The following is a 15,772-nucleotide window of genomic DNA, read 5'->3' as shown; positions in this document are numbered from 1 at the left end:
AAATAAATAAATAAATAAATAAATAAATAAATAAATAAATAAATAAATAAATGCACAGGGTCTCCCTATGTTGCCCAGGCTGGTCTCGAACTCCTGGACTCAAGGGATCTTCCTGTTTCAGCCTCCCAAAGTGCTGGGGTTACAGGCAATGAGCCACTTCACCCAGCCAACAATAATATTGTATATTTATTAAGCACTGGTTTGCATGTCTTTCTGCTAAGCATTTCACAGACACCACCTCATGAGCTCTTTACATGAGTCCTGTGAGATAGCAAGTGAGTAGTTATTGGCCAGGTGCAATGGCTCACGCCTGTAATCCCAGCACTTTGGGAGGTGGAGGCAAGTGGATCACCTGAGGTCAGGAGTTCAAGACCAGCCTGGCCAATATGGGAAACCTCATCTCTACTAAAAATACAAAAATTTAGCCGGGCGTGGTGGCGGTCGCCTGTAGTCCCAGCTACTCGGGAGGTTGAGGCAGGAGAATGGCGTGAACCTGGGAGGTGGGGCTTGCAGTGAGCCGAGATTGTGCCACTTCACTCCAGCCTGGGTGACAGAGTGAGACTCCTTTTCGAAACGTAAACAAAAACAAAAACAAAAAACTTAGCTGGGTGTGGCAGCACATGCCTGTAATCCCAGCTACTCAGGAAGGCAGGAAAATTGCTTGAACCCGGGAGACGGAGGTTGCAGTAAGCCAAGATTGCGCCAGTGCACTCCAGCCTGGGCGACAAAGGGAGACTCCATCTGAAAACGAAAAAAGACTCCATCTCAAAAAAAAAAAAAAAAAGTTGAGGCCTGGTGTGGTGGCTCATCACCATGTAATCCTAGAGGTTTGAGACACCAAGATGGATTCATTGCTTGAGCTCAGGATTTTGAGATCAGCCTGGACAACATGGCAAAACCCAGTCTCTACAAAAAGTACCAAAACAATTAGCCTGGTGTGGTGATGCAGGCCTGTGGTCCCAGCTACTGGGGAGGTTGAGGCCAGAGGATCACTTGAGCCCAAGAGGTGGAGGTTGCAGTGAGCTGAGATTGAGCCACTGCACTCCAGCCTGGGTAACAGAACCAGACCCTGTCCAAAAAAATAAAAATGTTAAACAGTTGAATCCAGCTACCTCTGCGCTGTCTCACGCTAGCTGCTGTCCACAGGAGACCAGACCCCCAGCTAACCCACCTTTCTGAAAGAGGGCTCCAAGAATCACGGGCTCCAGCAGAGGAAACAGGAGTTTATTACCAGATGGTGGAAATGGTGGGCCTCAAGTTTAGAAGCTGGGGGTTCAAGGGCCGGATTAGTGACCCTACACATCGTAGGTCCCTCAAAATCATGGTCAGGTTCACGGCCATGGAAGAAAAGTAAGTTCACAGAGGTGGGGTCTCCGGACAGGAGTAAGGCACAGGGTGTGGGTGAGGTTGACGTCCCTCTCTTGGTTTCATCCTGGGGCAGGGAGCAGAAGGCCCTGTCTGCAGCCACTGCCTGGTTCAATCCTCCCAGGCAGGGCTGCCATTGTGCCTCAGCACACACTGAACACGGAAGGGGCCTGGCCTTGGTACTTCTCATGGACTGTCTTCAGGATGGGTATGAGGTTCTCGAAGGTTGGGCGGAAGGACGCCTCTGTCTCCCAGCAGTTCTTCATGAGATGATAGACCTAGAAGGAAAAACCAGGGCTGGTGGGGGCTGCCCTCTCCACAGCAGGATGGTGGGGTCAGGGAAAGACAAAGCAAGTCTCACCTCACAGGGACATTTGTCGGGTCGCGGCAGCCTCTCCCCTCGTTCCAGCAACTCGGTGAGTCTCAGAACTGTCATCTGACCCTGGGTGATGCCTATGAGCTCAAGGAATTTCTATAGGAGAAACAAGGCAAGCTCTTTTCGAGAGGCAATGAAAGCCGGGTGCAGTGGCTCATGCCTGTAATCCCAGCACTTTGGGAGGCTGAGGCAGGTGGATCACCTGAAGTCAGGAGTTCAAGACCAGCCTGGCCAACATGGTGAAACCCCATCTCTACTAAAAATACAAAAATTAGCTGGGCGTGGTGGCAGGTGCCTATAATCCCAGCTACTATAATCCCACCACGGCCAGCTAATTTTTTTTGTATTTTAAGTAGAGACGGGGCTTCACCGTGTTAGTCAGGATGGTCTCGATTTCCTGACCTTTTGATCCGCCCGCCTTGGCCTCCCAAAGTACTGGGATTACAGGTGTGAGCCACTGCGCCCGGCCTTTTTTTTTTTAAAGACAGTCTCGCTCTGTCGCCCAGGCTGGAGAGCAGGGGCGTGATCTCTGCTTACTGCAACCTCCACCTCCCTCCACCTCCATTAAATGTGAAACTTTAATGGAGTTTCATATTTGTTGCCCAAACGATTCTCGTGCCTCAGCCTCCCAAGACCATGTATCTGGGGAAAAAAAAAAAAGCTGGGAGTGGTGGTTCATGCCTGTAATCCTAGCACTTTGGGAGGCCGAGGTGGATGGATCACCTGAGGTCAGGAGTTCAAGACCAGCCTGGCCAACATGGCAAAACCCTGTCTCTACTAAAAGTACAAAATTTTTTTTTTTTTTTTTTTGAGACGGAGTCTTGCTCTGCCGCCCAGGCTGGAGTGCAGTGGCCGGATCTCAGCTCACTGCAAACTTCGCCTCCCGGGTTCACGCCATTCTCCTGTCTCAGCCTCCCCAGTAGCTGGGACTACAGGCGCCCGCCTCGTCGCCTGGCTAGTTTTTTGTATTTTCTATTAGAGACGGGATTTCACCATATTAGCCAGGGTGGTCTCGATCTCCTGACCTCGTGATCCGCCCGTCTCGGCCTCCCAAAGTGCTGGGATTACAGGCTTGAGCCACCACGCCCGGCCGAAAAGTACAAAAATTAGCCGGGGCCTGTAGTCTCAGCTACTTGGGAGGCTGAGGCAGGAGAATGGCATGAACCCGGGAGGCAGAGCTTGCAGTGAGCCGAGATCGCGCCACTGCACTCCAGCCTGGGCGACAGAGCAAGACTCCGTCTAAAAAAAGTAAAAGAAAAAAAAGAAGATGCGAGGTCTCACTACATTGCCCAGGCTGGTCTTGAACTCCTGGGTTCAAGCGGTGCTTTCGCCCCCGAACTCCCAGTGTTGAGATTACAGGAGTGAGCCACCGCGCTAGCCTTTTTATTCTCATAAAAGCACTCTGGAATAAGCCCCTAACACACCCTTGGCTCCTCCCCCAAAGTCAGGGCTGGCCAATCCCTGTGGCCCATGACTACGCATTGATAGCCCTGGGAGTGCACACATGAACCAAGCTGGACCAATCAGACCAAGTCCTGAGAATTAAGCAGGAAAAAGGACCACTAGGACCCTGAGACCGAGGTATGGGTTCCCTGAGGGCTAAGGGGTATTATTACCACCACACAGAGAGAAATCTTGCCCGACAGATGCTACCACAAAGAACAGTAGATCTGAGAGATGGAGAACAGGATTCCTGATGAGATCCGAGGGTCCAGGATGAAGTCCCTGGCTCCCCCATCCATGAAGTTTGCAAATAGCAGAATAAATTGTTCCTATTTTGCCCTCCTTCCGTTTGAGAGTTTCTATCACAATTTGTGGCTCCCTGCACTGTAGGTGGGCCATTTTACAGATCAATACTGTGAGCTCTTGTGGGTGAGTACTGGCGAGTGAGGAGCCAGGATGTGAACGCAGCTTTTCAAAAATTTTTTTTAATGGAGTTTCACATTTGTTGCCCAGGCTGGAGTGCCGTGGTGTGGTCTTGGCTCACTGTAACCTTTGCCTCCTGGGTTCAAGTTACTCTCCTGCCTCAGCCTCCCCAGTAGCTGGGATTACAGGCGCCCGCCACCACGCCCGCCTAATTTTTGTATTTTTAGTAAAGACGGGCCTTCACCATATTGGCCAGGCTGGTCTCGAACTACTTACCTCAAGTGATCCCCCCTCCTCGGCCTCCCAAAGTGCTGTGATTACAGGCATGAGCAACCGCGCTTGGCAGGTTTTTTTTTTTTAACACTTGCTATGGACTTGTATGCCGTTTACTGGTCTTGGTCTTATTTTTTTTTTTTTTTTTGAGATGGAGTCTCCCTCTTGTCACCTAGGCTGGAGTGCTGTGGCATGATCTCGGGCTCCCTGTAACCTCGGTCTCCGGGTTCAAGCGATTCTTCTGCCTCAGCCTCTCGAGTAGCAGGGATTACAGGCACACACCACCATGCCCAGCTAATTTTTTTGTATTTTTAGTAGAGATGGGGTTTCACCATGATGGCCAAGCTGGTTTTGAACTCCTGACCTCAAGTGATCCGCCCGTCTCAGCCTCCCAAAGTGCTAGATTACAGGTGTGAGCCACCGCGCCCGGCCTAACTACGTGGTTTTCTAATTGCTCTAGCAAACTCCCGGTGGGGCTGCGGGCCTGGCTCTCACCGTGGGGGGGCTCTGGCTGGAGTCACAGTGCGTCAGCAGCTCATACAGGGTCACCCCGAAGGACCAGACATCGGACGCATAGTAGAACTTATACTCCTTCAGGCACTCTGGGGCATACCTAGGGGAAGGGGGGCACTCAGGCCTCGGGGGGCTGCACTGAGGGTTGGGGGATCAGACCAGGCTGAAGCCCTCACCTGAGACTGAAGGATCCTCTGGGCTCAGTCGGGACCCACCCTAAAGAGCGCAGCCTGAGCGGGGTGAGGTGTTCATTGGCTAGGCCGGGTTAACCCTGCTCACAAGGCCAAGTCGCACTCTATACACAGCCCCTTGCCTCCATAGGCCCCACCCCCGCACGCACTTCACCGAGACCATGCCGTCATGAGACTCAGCATCCGTCTACTCCACCCTGCCTGTTCCAAGTGACCCCAGCACCCACTCAGACGGCACCCAGCCTGGTCACCAGAACACGGGGCTGTCTCCATCCTCGCGCACGCGGTAGTACTCGTGGCCTTCGGGCACGGCCTTGGCTAGGCCAAAGTCCCCGATCTTGACCAGCTTGTCGTTGTCCAGCAGCACGTTGCGCGCGGCTAGGTCTCGGTGGATGTAGTGCTGCGCGTGCAGATAGGCCATGCCCTGGGGGCGGGGCAGGGCTCGTCAGTTTCAACAGGGCGGGTTTCGGCGGGGGCGACCGCAGGACCTGAGCAGCCAGGAAGGCTGGGGGACAGTCAGATCAGGCCTGTGGCTACCCGGCCGCTGGAGAGGGCCGGATGGCACGTGGCACCAAGCAAAAGGAGGTTCAGCCAGAAAGCAGGGACGGGGCTAGACTAGCAACTCTGGGCAGGAGGGCGAGTTGGGAGGGGCCAAGCCTGCAGTGCATGGTCCCTTGGGGGAGGGGGTGTGGCCAAGCGAGCCGACCAATTCGGAGGTCAGCGTAAGGACAAGAGGGCCTGGGCAAATAAGCAGGGGCGGAGCGTGAGAGCAGACTGCACCCGACAGCTGAGGCCAGCCCAAGCTGAAGAGGAAGGGGCAAGCTCCGGAAGCAGGGGCGGGGCCGACCCACCTCGCAGATCTGCTGGGCGAAGAGCAGCAGCTGGGCCAGCCCCACGCTGTGCCGGGGCAGGTAGTCTCGGAGGCTGCCCAGGGGCACGTACTCCATGACCAGCTGCAGCGACTTCTCGCCTGCCGCGGAGAGGGGCGGCCCCGGTGGGGGACGATAAAGGGCGGGCCGGGGACCGCCTACCCTGAGCCCAGCAGAGCCCCTCCAAGGTGGGGAGGGAAGGCCAAGACCCGCGCAAACCAGACCCAGTCCTCAGGTGGGATGGACTCATCCAGAACCCTATTCTCACTTGAGGGAGCTGCTGGTAGCTCCCGTCCATCCTGGCCCCAGCAGGTAACACCCCCCAGATAGGAAGGAGGTAGCCTGACCACGCTCACCCAGCTGCCAAGAATCGCGTCCTGCAGCCTGGGGTTGAGAGTCTCTAAATGGCTAGGCCAGACTGGCCCCGCCCACAAGGCCACACCCCCACGCTCTAATCACGCCCCCTCGAGTATCTAGGGCTCGCCGGGCCCCGCCCACCTTGGTCCTCGCAGCAGCCCTTGTACTTGACGATGTGCTCGTGAGAGAGCGTACGCAGAATCTCAATCTCCTGCTTCCAGCCCGAGCGGTGCTGGGGGCCGCAGTCTGCCTTAAGGGCTTTCACCGCCACCATCTCGCCAGTGCCGTCGTTGGTCGGATCGTAGCAGTACAAACTGACCTTGCCGAAGTGACCCTGGTCGGGAGCGCACCAGGGTCAGCTCCACCTCCTCAATCCCTGCACCACTCCCCAACCCCTGATTTCCCAGGCCACTCCTCCAGGCAGATCCTTTCGGAATACCCCGATTTCCCAGGCCACTCCTCCAGGCAGATCCTTTCGGAATACCCCAGGCCCAGCCCACTCCGCGCTATTAATACATCCTGGCACCTAGGCCAGGGAGGGTCCCACCCACATCTCCTGAGAATCACCTTAGGCAGGTATTTATCCTCAACTCCCAAACTCCTCCCCGACCAGGTGGGCCTTTTAGCAGCCCGGGCCCCTCCCTCACCTCGCCCAGATCTCGGATCTTTTTCAAATAGCGCTTGTGGAAAACCGTAGGGTCTGACGCCGATGAGTCCGGGTTCACAATCAAGACGTCAGCAAGATCTGGAAGAGCTGCGGTTCGTAAAGGCCTGACCCCGATCCTTTCCCCAGCAGGCACACACTTGGGAGTCACAAAGCCAGCCGCAGCTGCCCCAGGATCCGATCCCAGAGGTAAGAAAACTTTTTCCTGCAACAGCTGAAAGAGTCCACTTACTGTCCAAAATGATGCAGAGTTGGCTGCATCAAAACTGACATCTGTTTGGGAGGCCGAGGCGGGAGGATCACTTGAGCCCAGGAGTTCGAGACCAGCCTGGACAACATGGTGAAACCCCCTCTCTACAAAAAAAGTTAAAAAAAAAAAAAAAAAATTAGCCAGGTGTGGCGGCATGTGCCTGTGGTCCCAGCTACTCAGGAGGCTGAGGTAGGAGGATCGTTTGATCCCAGGAGTTTTGAGGCTGCAGTGAATCTGGGCTACAGAGAGAGACTGTTAAAAAAAAAAAAAAAAAGAAAGAAAGAAAGAAAGAAAAAGAAAAAACAGAAAAACCTGACATCTGGAAGTTCTGAGACCGGATAGAAGGCACAGATACTTCATAGAGAAAAGAGAAAAACTGGTCAGGTGTGGTGGCTCACACCTGTAATCCCAGCACTTTGGGAGGCTGAGGCAGGAGGATCCCTAGAGCTCAGGATTCCAGTCTGCAGTGAGCCATGATCGTGTCTGTGAATAGCCACCACACTCCTGCCTGGACAACACAGCAAGACCTAGTCTTTAAAACAAAAAAGAGAAAGAAAAATGTGATATGACCAGTTGAAAATGGCATATTAGGCCGGGGACAGTGGCTCATGCCTGTAATCCCAGCACATTGGGAGGCTGAGGAGGGTGGATCACCTGAGGTCAGGAGTTTCAGACCAGCCTAGCCAACATAGTGAAACCCCATCTCCACTAAAAATACAAAAATTAGCTGGGCATGGTGGCGGACGCCTGTAATCCCAGCTACTCGGGAAGCTGAGGCAGGAGAATTGCTCAACCCGGGAGGCGGAAGTTGCAGTGGGCTGAGATCACGCCATTGCACTCCAGCCTGGGCAACAAGAGCAAAACTCCATCTAAAAAAAAAAAAGAAGAAGAAAGAAAGAAAGAAAAAGAAAATAGGCCAGGCACAGTGGCTCACGCCTGTAATCCCAGCACTTTGGGAAGCCGAGGCAGGTGGATCACGAGGTCAAGAGATCGAGACCATCCTGGCCAACATGGTGAATTCCCGTCTCTACTAAAAATACAAAAATTAGCCGGGCGTGGTGGCGGGCGCCTGTAGTACCAGTTACTCCAGAGGCTGAGGCAGGAGAATTACTTGAATCCAGGAGGTGGAGGTTGCAGTGACCCAAGATTGCACCACTGCACTCCACCCTGGCGACAGAGTGAGACTCCGTTTCAAAACAAAAAAAAAGAAATAAAATAACACATTAATTTTTTTAAGAAAACAATACAAAAATTAAAAAAAAACTGCAATGGTCTACATCTCTAATCCAAAGAAGTTGTGTCTCTCCTCAGACAAAACATTAAGGAGGCCAGGCGCAGTGGCTCACACCTGTAATCCCAGCAATTTGGGAGGCTGAGGCAGATAGATCGTTTGAGGTCTAGAGTTTGAGACCAGCCTGGCCAACATGGCAAAACCCCACCTGTACTAAAAATAAAAAATTAGCCGGGCATAGTGGCACGTGCTTGGAATCCTAGCTACTTGGGAGGCTGAGGTGGGAGGATTGCTTGAACCCAGGAGGTGGAGGTTGCAGTGAGCCAAGATCGCGTCACTGTGCTCCAGGCTGGGTGACAGAGCAAGATTCCATCGCAAAATAAATAAATAAATTAATTAATTAATAATAAATAAAGGAGAGCTCAGGGCAGCCAGGCAGGGCATGCTTATGAATGCCACTGCAAGAAATTCGCACACACCCTGAACCACTGTGCAGACACCTCTCGTGCGCTGTAGGCATACAGCAGGGATCCCAGCCCCGTCCCACTTCCCCAGGGTCCCAGCACTGGGATGGAGCTCACTGTGGGGCTGCAGCCGGGTGAGGTCACGCAGGATGGTGCGGAATGAAGGCCTCTGGGTTGGCTCATAGGTCAGACACTGGCTGGTGAGTGTGGCCAGCTCTGGGCAGGAGGGCTCGGGCAGCCGGTGCTGCCTCTGGTAGAAATGCTCCTTCTGTTGGGGAAGGGACTCAGAGGAGTCAAGATCCTCCCCTCGCCCCCACCCCTTCCCCAAGAGGCAGAGTCAAGCTCCCACAGTGGACCGCCAGGTGCCCACTCTTATCAGTCCCATTATATAGATGAGGCAACTGAGGCTCCACAAAGTGGGAGGACGTGCTCACAGCCGCAGAGCCAGGCCTGGGACCCAGGTCCAGTGATTATGCAGAGCTGGAGTGTCACAGACAGCCTCCGACCCGGAGGTCCCCTCCTGCCCCTCCTGTAGACCACAGCTCCTCAATAAACTGAAGCCTCAGCCTTTGCACAGGCCATGCACTCTGCCTAGGCTGCCCTTCTTAACCGGACTTGTTGGCATAATTCTACACTTAGAGAAAACCTTTTCTGGGACTGGCCACTATGGCTCATGCCTGTAATCCCAGCACTTTGGGAGGCCGAGGTGGGCAGATCACCTGAGGTCAGGAGTTCAAGACCAGCCTGAACAATATGCTGAAACCCTGTCTCTACAAAAAACACAAAAATTAGCCAGGCGTGGTGGCATGTGCCTATAATCCCCTCTACTCGGGAGACTGTGACAGAAGAATTACTTGAACCCGGAAGGCGAAGGTTGCAGTGAGCCGAAATCATGCCATTGCAATCCAGCCTGGGCAACAAGGCGAAACTTCGTCTTAAAAAAAAAAAAAAACCAAAAAAAAACACCACTCACAAACCTCCTCTGGGAAGCCTTGTCTGACCCCGCTGCTGGGTGAGGCACATCCTCCACCCCTCTTCCCCACTCCGCAGCCTGGGCCTCTCCCATCCCTGCCCTGGTCACTCTGCCTAAAACTGAAATCAAGTCTCTTACTTGCCTTGTGTGTACCAGGCACAAGTGACTTCCACAAGGACCTAAAAAGGCTAGGACTACATTGAGCACCAACGAGTGGACACCTGCTGGTGGCCCAGACAGAGTTGAAGTCACGAGGCCAGAGGGGAGGCAGCTTTGAGCTCTGATTCTGTCCTCTGGATTCCTTGGAGGGGCCCCCATCGTGGGGAGGGCCCAAGGGTCTCTCAGACATACCTCGGAGGAGCTGCGGCTCTGCAGAGGGGCCTCTCCATCAAAGCAGATCTCCAGGAGGGTGGCACCAAACCCCCACTTATCCATGGCAATGCTTAGGCTGTTGGGCCCACCTGGGAGGCATTCGGGGGCCATCCAGGGGATCCGCTCCACCCGCTCTGGGAGGCCAAGGTCAGAGGTCACCAAGGATGAAAGGAGCAGGAGAAGCCCCCCACTGTGCCCAGGTCCCCTCAGGTACTCACCCTCCCTGGAGAGGGCGCCCAGGCCCACGCCGGGATCACTCAGCTTGATGAAGGGGCTCGTGCCCTCTGCCAGCCCCAGCCGAGCCAGCAGGATGTTCCGGCCACACACATTACCATGTACCAGGTTCTTGTTCTCCTGAGGTGGGCAGGAGAGGGGGTGTGGCCACTCAGGAGGGGCACAGATGCCAACCCCAAACCTGGACCCCATAGGGACAGTCAATGTGAAAAGGACAACTGTGATCATCACTGGGTTTCTTTTTGTTTTGTTTTTTGAGGGGGTTATTTTTTTTCTTTTGTTTTTTTGAAACAGGGTCTCATTCTGTCTCTCAGGCTGGAGTATAGTGGCACGAACATAGCTCGCTGCAGCCTCAAACTCCAGGGCTCAAGTCTTCCAAGTAGCTAGAATTACAGGTGCACACCACCATGGCTGGCTAATTCTTAAATTTTTGGTAGAGATGGGGTCTAGCTATGCTGCTGTCCAGGCTGGGGTGCAGTGGTGTGATCATAGCTTACTATGGCCTCAAATTCCTGGGCCCAGGTGATCCTCCCACCTCAGTTTCCTGAGTACCTGGGCCTACAGGTGCAAGTTACCACATCGGCTAATTTTTTTTTTTTTTTTTTTTTGAGACAGAGTCTCACTCTGTCACCCAGGCCGAAGTGCAGTGGCACGATCTCAGCTCACTGCAACCTCTGCCTCCCAGGTTCAAGCGATTCTACTTCCTCGGCCTCCCGAGTAGCTGGGATTATAGGCGTGCACCACCACGCCCAGCTAATTTTTGTATTTTTAGTAGAGATGGGGTTTCACCATATTGGTCAGGCTGGTCTTGAACTCCTGACCTCGTGATTTGCCTGCCTCGGCCTCCAAAAGTACTGGGATTACAGGCATGAGCCACCGCGCCCGGCCTCACATTGGCTAATTTTTTTTTGTATTTTTAGCAGAGGCAAGGTTTCACCATATTGGCCAGGCTGGTCTCAAACTCCTGACCCCAGGTGATCCACCTGCCTTGGCCTCCCAAACTGCTGGGATTACAGGTGTGAGCCACCATGCCTGGCTATTTGTTTATTTTTTAAAGACGGGGCCAGCTGGGCGTGGTGGCTCACGCCTAGAATCCCAGCACTTTGGGAGGCTGAGTCGGGTGGATCACGAGGTCAGAAGTTCGAGACCAGCCTGACCAACATGGTGAAACTCCATTTCTACTAAAAATATAAAAATTAGCTGGGCATGGTGGCAGGCACCTGTAATCCCAGCTACTCTGGAGGCTGAGGCGGGAGAATCATTTGAACCCGGGAGGCAAAGGTTGCAGTAAGCCGAGATCATGCCATTGTACTCTAGCCTGGGCGACAGGGTGAAACTCCATCTAAAAAAAAAAAAAAAAAAGACGGGGTCTCGCCCTGTTGCCCAGGCGGGTCTCGATCTCCTGGGCTCCTGGCCCTCCCTGACTGACACAGGCCACACACCAGGTAGCTGAGGGCGCTGGCCAGCTGCTGGGCCACCACCATCTTCCAAGCCATGGGCACATGGCCCCGCTCCCTCCGTAGCCACACGTCCAGGGGTCCATGCTCCACGTACTCTGTCACCATGATATCTGCAAAGACACAGCTGCTCTGGGGCGACCTGCCTGCTTCTGCCCTCTGGATGGCAGGGAATTGGGGGAGAGGCCAGGGAGGGACTTGGCATGTGGCTGGGGAGGTGTCAGGGCAGAGGTGTGGGTGGAGTTTGGTCAGAGTTGAAAGTGAGTTTGGGGAGAGAAGAAATGCGGAATGCAGCAAAGGCAGTGGTGGATGAGGGCATTGGGGTCCAGGTGGTGTGGGGCATGGAGGAAGTTGAAGTTCAAGAGAGAAAGGTGGGCTGGGCATAGTGGTTCACACCTGTAATCCCAGCACTTTGAGAGGCTGAGGCGAGTGGATCACCTGAGGTCAGGAGTTTGAGGGCAGCCTGCCCAACATGATGAAACCCCATTGCTACTAAAAAAAAAATACAGCCGACGTGGTGGCTCACGCCTGTAATCCCAGCATTTTGGGAGGCTGAAGCGGGCAGATCACTAGTTCAGGAGTTCAAGACCAGCCTGGCCAATATGTTGAAACCCCATCTCTACTAAAGATACAGAACATTATGGTGAAACCCTGTCTCTACTAAAAATACAAAAAAATTAGCTGGGCGTACTGGTGGCCGCCTGTAGTTGCAGCTACTCGGGAGGCTGAGGCAGGAGAATGGTATGAATCTGGGAGGCGGAGCTTGCAGTGAGCCGAGATCGCGCCACTGCACTCCAGCCTGGGCGACAGAGTGAGATTCCGTCTCAAAAAACAAAACAAAACAAAACCAAAAAAACTTGGGAGGCTGAGGCGGGAAGATCCCTTGAGCCCAGGAGTTTGAGACCAGCCTAGGCAATACAGTGAGACCCCCATCTCTACAAAAAATGTTTAAAAATCAGCCGGGTGTCCCACCTCCTCCACAGCATATGCCTGTGATCCCAGGTGCTCAAGAAGCTGAGGCGGGAGGTTTGCTTGAGTCCAGGAGGTTGAAGCTTCAGTGAGCCATGATGGCACCACTGCATTGCAGCCTGGGCAACAGAGGGAGACCGTGTCTCACAAAAAAGGAGATAAAGGTGAGCCTACAAAGTAAGCAACTAGGGGTGGGGGGATGGGCGTGGATAAGCAGACGCTGGGGGCTTGAGGTTGGGGTTTAAGTGATGTTTGGGTACCAGAGTAGTCAGGGGGCTGTGGCTCAGGGCGTCAGCCAGGGTCCAGGGGAAGGTGGGGAAGATGCACACACACACAGGGGGTTGAGGGATGGGCGGGTCTAGGGTTGTTCTGTACAAGGGCTTTATTATTTATTTATTTATTTTTTTTTTTGGAGACAGAGTCTCTCCCTGTCGCCCAGGCTGACGTGTAGTGGTACAATCATGGCTTACTGCAGCCTTGAACTCCTGGGCTCAAGTGATCCTCCCATTTCAGCCTCCCAAGTAGCTAGGACTACAGGCATATGTCACCACGCCTGGCCCTAATTTTTAAATTTTTTTTTTTTTTTTTTTTTTTTGAGACAGAGTCTCCCTCTTTGGCCCCGGCTGGAGTGCAGTGGCGCGATCTCGTCTCACTGCAAGCTCCGCCTCCCGGGTTCCTGCCATTCTCCTGCCTCAGCCTCCCGAGGAGCTGGGACTACAGGTGCCTGCCACCACGCCTGCCTAATTTTTTGTATTTTCAGTAGAGACGGGGTTTCACCGTGTTAGCCAGGATGGTCTCGATCTCCTGACCTTGTGATCCACCCGTCTCGGCCTCCCAAAGTGCTGGGATTACAGGCGTGAGCCACCGCACCTGACCAATTTTTAAATTTTTTGTAAAGATAGGGTCTGGCCATGTTACCCAGGCTGGTCTTGAACTCCTGGGTTTAAGTGATCCTCCCACCTCAGCCTCCTAAAGTGCTGGGATAGGTGTGAGCCACCACACGTACCCTATACAAGGAGTTTCGAGCTACCTGCAGAGGAAAGGAAGAGGTGGGGTTAGGCAGGGTTGGATGTGCAGGGGCTGAGGTCTAGGAGGTCAGGACACATCAGCGCTGGAGTCTGCCTGAGGCCATAGTGCTGATGGGGCCAGGGGCAGATGGGTGCCGGATTGTAGAGGTTGTTTGGGAGGTAGATGGAAATGGGGATGTAGTTGGGAATCAGGGTGGAGGCTGAGACTGAGGGCAGGTGAGGTGTTGGGATGTAAGTTATAGGCTGGAATATCATCAGGGGTTGGAGTCTAGGTTGAAGGTCAAGGTATAGCCCCGGATCAGAGTACAGGTGAGAGTTGAGAAATAGGGATAGGTTGGGCTGTAGGTCGAGGGTTGGGGTACAGATCAGGGAGTGGATATAAGACAGGGGTGGCCTGCCAAAGGGGAATGGGTATGGCGGGACCCACTCACTTTCAGGGCCTCGCACACAGACGCCGTGCACGAAGGCCAGGTGCACGTGGGAGACCTGGCTCATGAGGCTGGCTGTCTCATAGAAGGCCTGTGGGGGCCGGGCAGGTCAGGCGGCTGCAAAGCTGACCCGTCCCATCCCACCCCACCTCCTCCAGACACACCCCTCCCGCCCCACCTCCTCCAGACCCGCCCCTCCCGCCCCACCTCCTCCAGACGCGCCCCTCCCGCCCCACCTCCTCCAGACCCCCCAGGCCTGGCCCTGCCGCTCACCAGGGCGATGTCATGGTGACTCGGGTCCAGCACTTTGAGCACCACTCGTAGCTCCTGCCCACGGTCCCTGCCAGGGACGAGGGGGTCCTCGTCGTCCATCTTGCCCTCCTCAGGGTCCCCACTGCCCTCCACTCGCAGGCGGCCCTCGTACACGTTGGTCCTTGTGCCCTGGCCCAAGTGGGACAGCTGCGGAACCATGCGGCACAGAACACCGCCGTGGTGAGAGTTCGCAGCTGATCTCCCAAGGCCCCCAGCACCCACATCCCCAGGGGCCCTGCCCTTGCCCCGGGCCCCTTCCCTGCACCCACCTGGGTGATCTCCTTCTGGTCAACCCGGTGGAAGCTGAGCTGGCTGAGGTTGAGTGTCCTGGTGCTGGCTCGAGCCCCCCGCATGATGATGAGGTTGGAGGTTTCTGGAGGCAGGTGTGAAGTCATGGAGGGTGGGCCTGGGGGAGAGATGCCACATCCCACCCAGAGGTCCCCCCATCGTCGTACCTCCTGGTTGGGGCAGGCAACAGCGACGCAGAGAGAAGCAGTCGTCCCCGGCCCTCAGCAAGCAGCCCTGCAAGGCAGCCCCAAGTTCCCGAATGCTGGGGAAGGACCGGCCCCAGCCCTCCAGCACAAAGGCCCCGGCCTGCTGCTCAATGGGGAACTTCCGGAGCCGCAAGCTCTGTGTGCCGTCTGGTGCCTGGCAGGAGGTGGCAGAGATGGGAGCGGTGAGCAAGGGACCAGGCAGGGAGCGTGTCCAGCCCCAGCCCCAGCCCCAGCCCCCAGCCCTGGGCCCACCTGGCTACGCTGGGCCACTGTGAGGATCAGGCGGTAGGGGTGGCTGGTGCTCCAGTGAATGAGGTACAGGCCGTCCTCGGGCCGCAGCTTGGCCTGCACAAACGGCTCCCTGGAAGGGGATCCAGGGGGACTATCAGGCCACTTGGGCCACTGCTGGACCCATACCCGGGAACAATGACACTCATTACCTGCTTAGAGGTCACACACACAGCTAGGACAAGTGTCAGACACAGCCACTCTTGTGAGGACACTAACTCTGGACACACACAGCCCCTTACATGGAGACACAGCGCAGCAGCAGGCACATACCTGCTTTTTTGTTTGTTTTTCTGAGACAGAGTTTTGCTCGTCACCCAGGCTGGAGTGCAATGGCACAATCTCAGCTCACTGCCACCTCCACCCACCTGGGTTCAAGCAATTCTCTTGCCTCAGCCTCCCGAGTAGCTGGGATTACAGGTGCCTGCCACCAGGCCCAGCTAATTTTTATATTTTTAGTAGAGGGGGGGGGCCGGGCGTGGTGGCTCACGCTTGTAATCCCAGCACTTTGGGAGGCCGAGGTGGGCGGATCATGAGGTCAGGAGATCGAAACCATCCTGGCTAACACGGTGAAACTCCATCTCTACTAAAAATACAAAAAATTAGCCGGGCGTGGTGGCAGGCGCCTGTAGTCCCAGCTACTCGGGAGGCTGAGGCAGGAGAATGGCGTGAACCCGGGAGGCGGAGCTTGCAGTGAGCCAAGATCGCGCCACTGCACTTCAGCCTGGGCGACAGAGTGAGACTTCGCCTCAAAAAAAAAAAAAAAAAAAGAGAGGGGGTTTCACCATGTTAGCCAGC

At 54.9% G+C, this 15,772-nt stretch overlaps 1 protein-coding gene across 1 annotated transcript in view; it reads right to left on the bottom strand.

The window, feature by feature from the left end:
- Positions 1-1,203: 1,203 nt before the first annotated feature.
- The window catches only part of TYK2 (tyrosine kinase 2), a 32,180-nt gene continuing 17,611 nt past the window's right edge, over positions 1,204-15,772 (bottom strand). Inside the window, exons 4-20 of the mRNA XM_031934725.1 lie at positions 15,217-15,247; positions 14,939-15,126; positions 14,648-14,840; positions 14,462-14,565; positions 14,154-14,339; positions 13,884-13,971; positions 11,441-11,568; positions 9,983-10,118; positions 9,744-9,898; positions 8,537-8,687; positions 6,458-6,555; positions 5,952-6,144; positions 5,436-5,554; positions 4,836-5,008; positions 4,376-4,493; positions 1,727-1,837; positions 1,204-1,643 (exon numbers count right to left, since the gene is read on the bottom strand). Of these exons, the coding sequence (XP_031790585.1) occupies positions 1,509-1,643; positions 1,727-1,837; positions 4,376-4,493; positions 4,836-5,008; positions 5,436-5,554; positions 5,952-6,144; positions 6,458-6,555; positions 8,537-8,687; positions 9,744-9,898; positions 9,983-10,118; positions 11,441-11,568; positions 13,884-13,971; positions 14,154-14,339; positions 14,462-14,565; positions 14,648-14,840; positions 14,939-15,126; positions 15,217-15,247 (2,307 nt within the window). The 3' untranslated portion in view covers positions 1,204-1,508. The remainder of the gene's footprint in view (positions 1,644-1,726; positions 1,838-4,375; positions 4,494-4,835; positions 5,009-5,435; positions 5,555-5,951; positions 6,145-6,457; positions 6,556-8,536; positions 8,688-9,743; positions 9,899-9,982; positions 10,119-11,440; positions 11,569-13,883; positions 13,972-14,153; positions 14,340-14,461; positions 14,566-14,647; positions 14,841-14,938; positions 15,127-15,216; positions 15,248-15,772) is intronic.

Source organism: Piliocolobus tephrosceles, chromosome 21 (genome assembly GCF_002776525.5).
Source record: "Piliocolobus tephrosceles isolate RC106 chromosome 21, ASM277652v3, whole genome shotgun sequence".
In the NCBI taxonomy this organism is placed as follows: Eukaryota; Metazoa; Chordata; class Mammalia; order Primates; family Cercopithecidae; genus Piliocolobus; species Piliocolobus tephrosceles.
The sequence above is the reverse complement of the archived record's forward strand: the minus strand, read 5'-3'. Positions and strand labels throughout refer to the sequence as shown.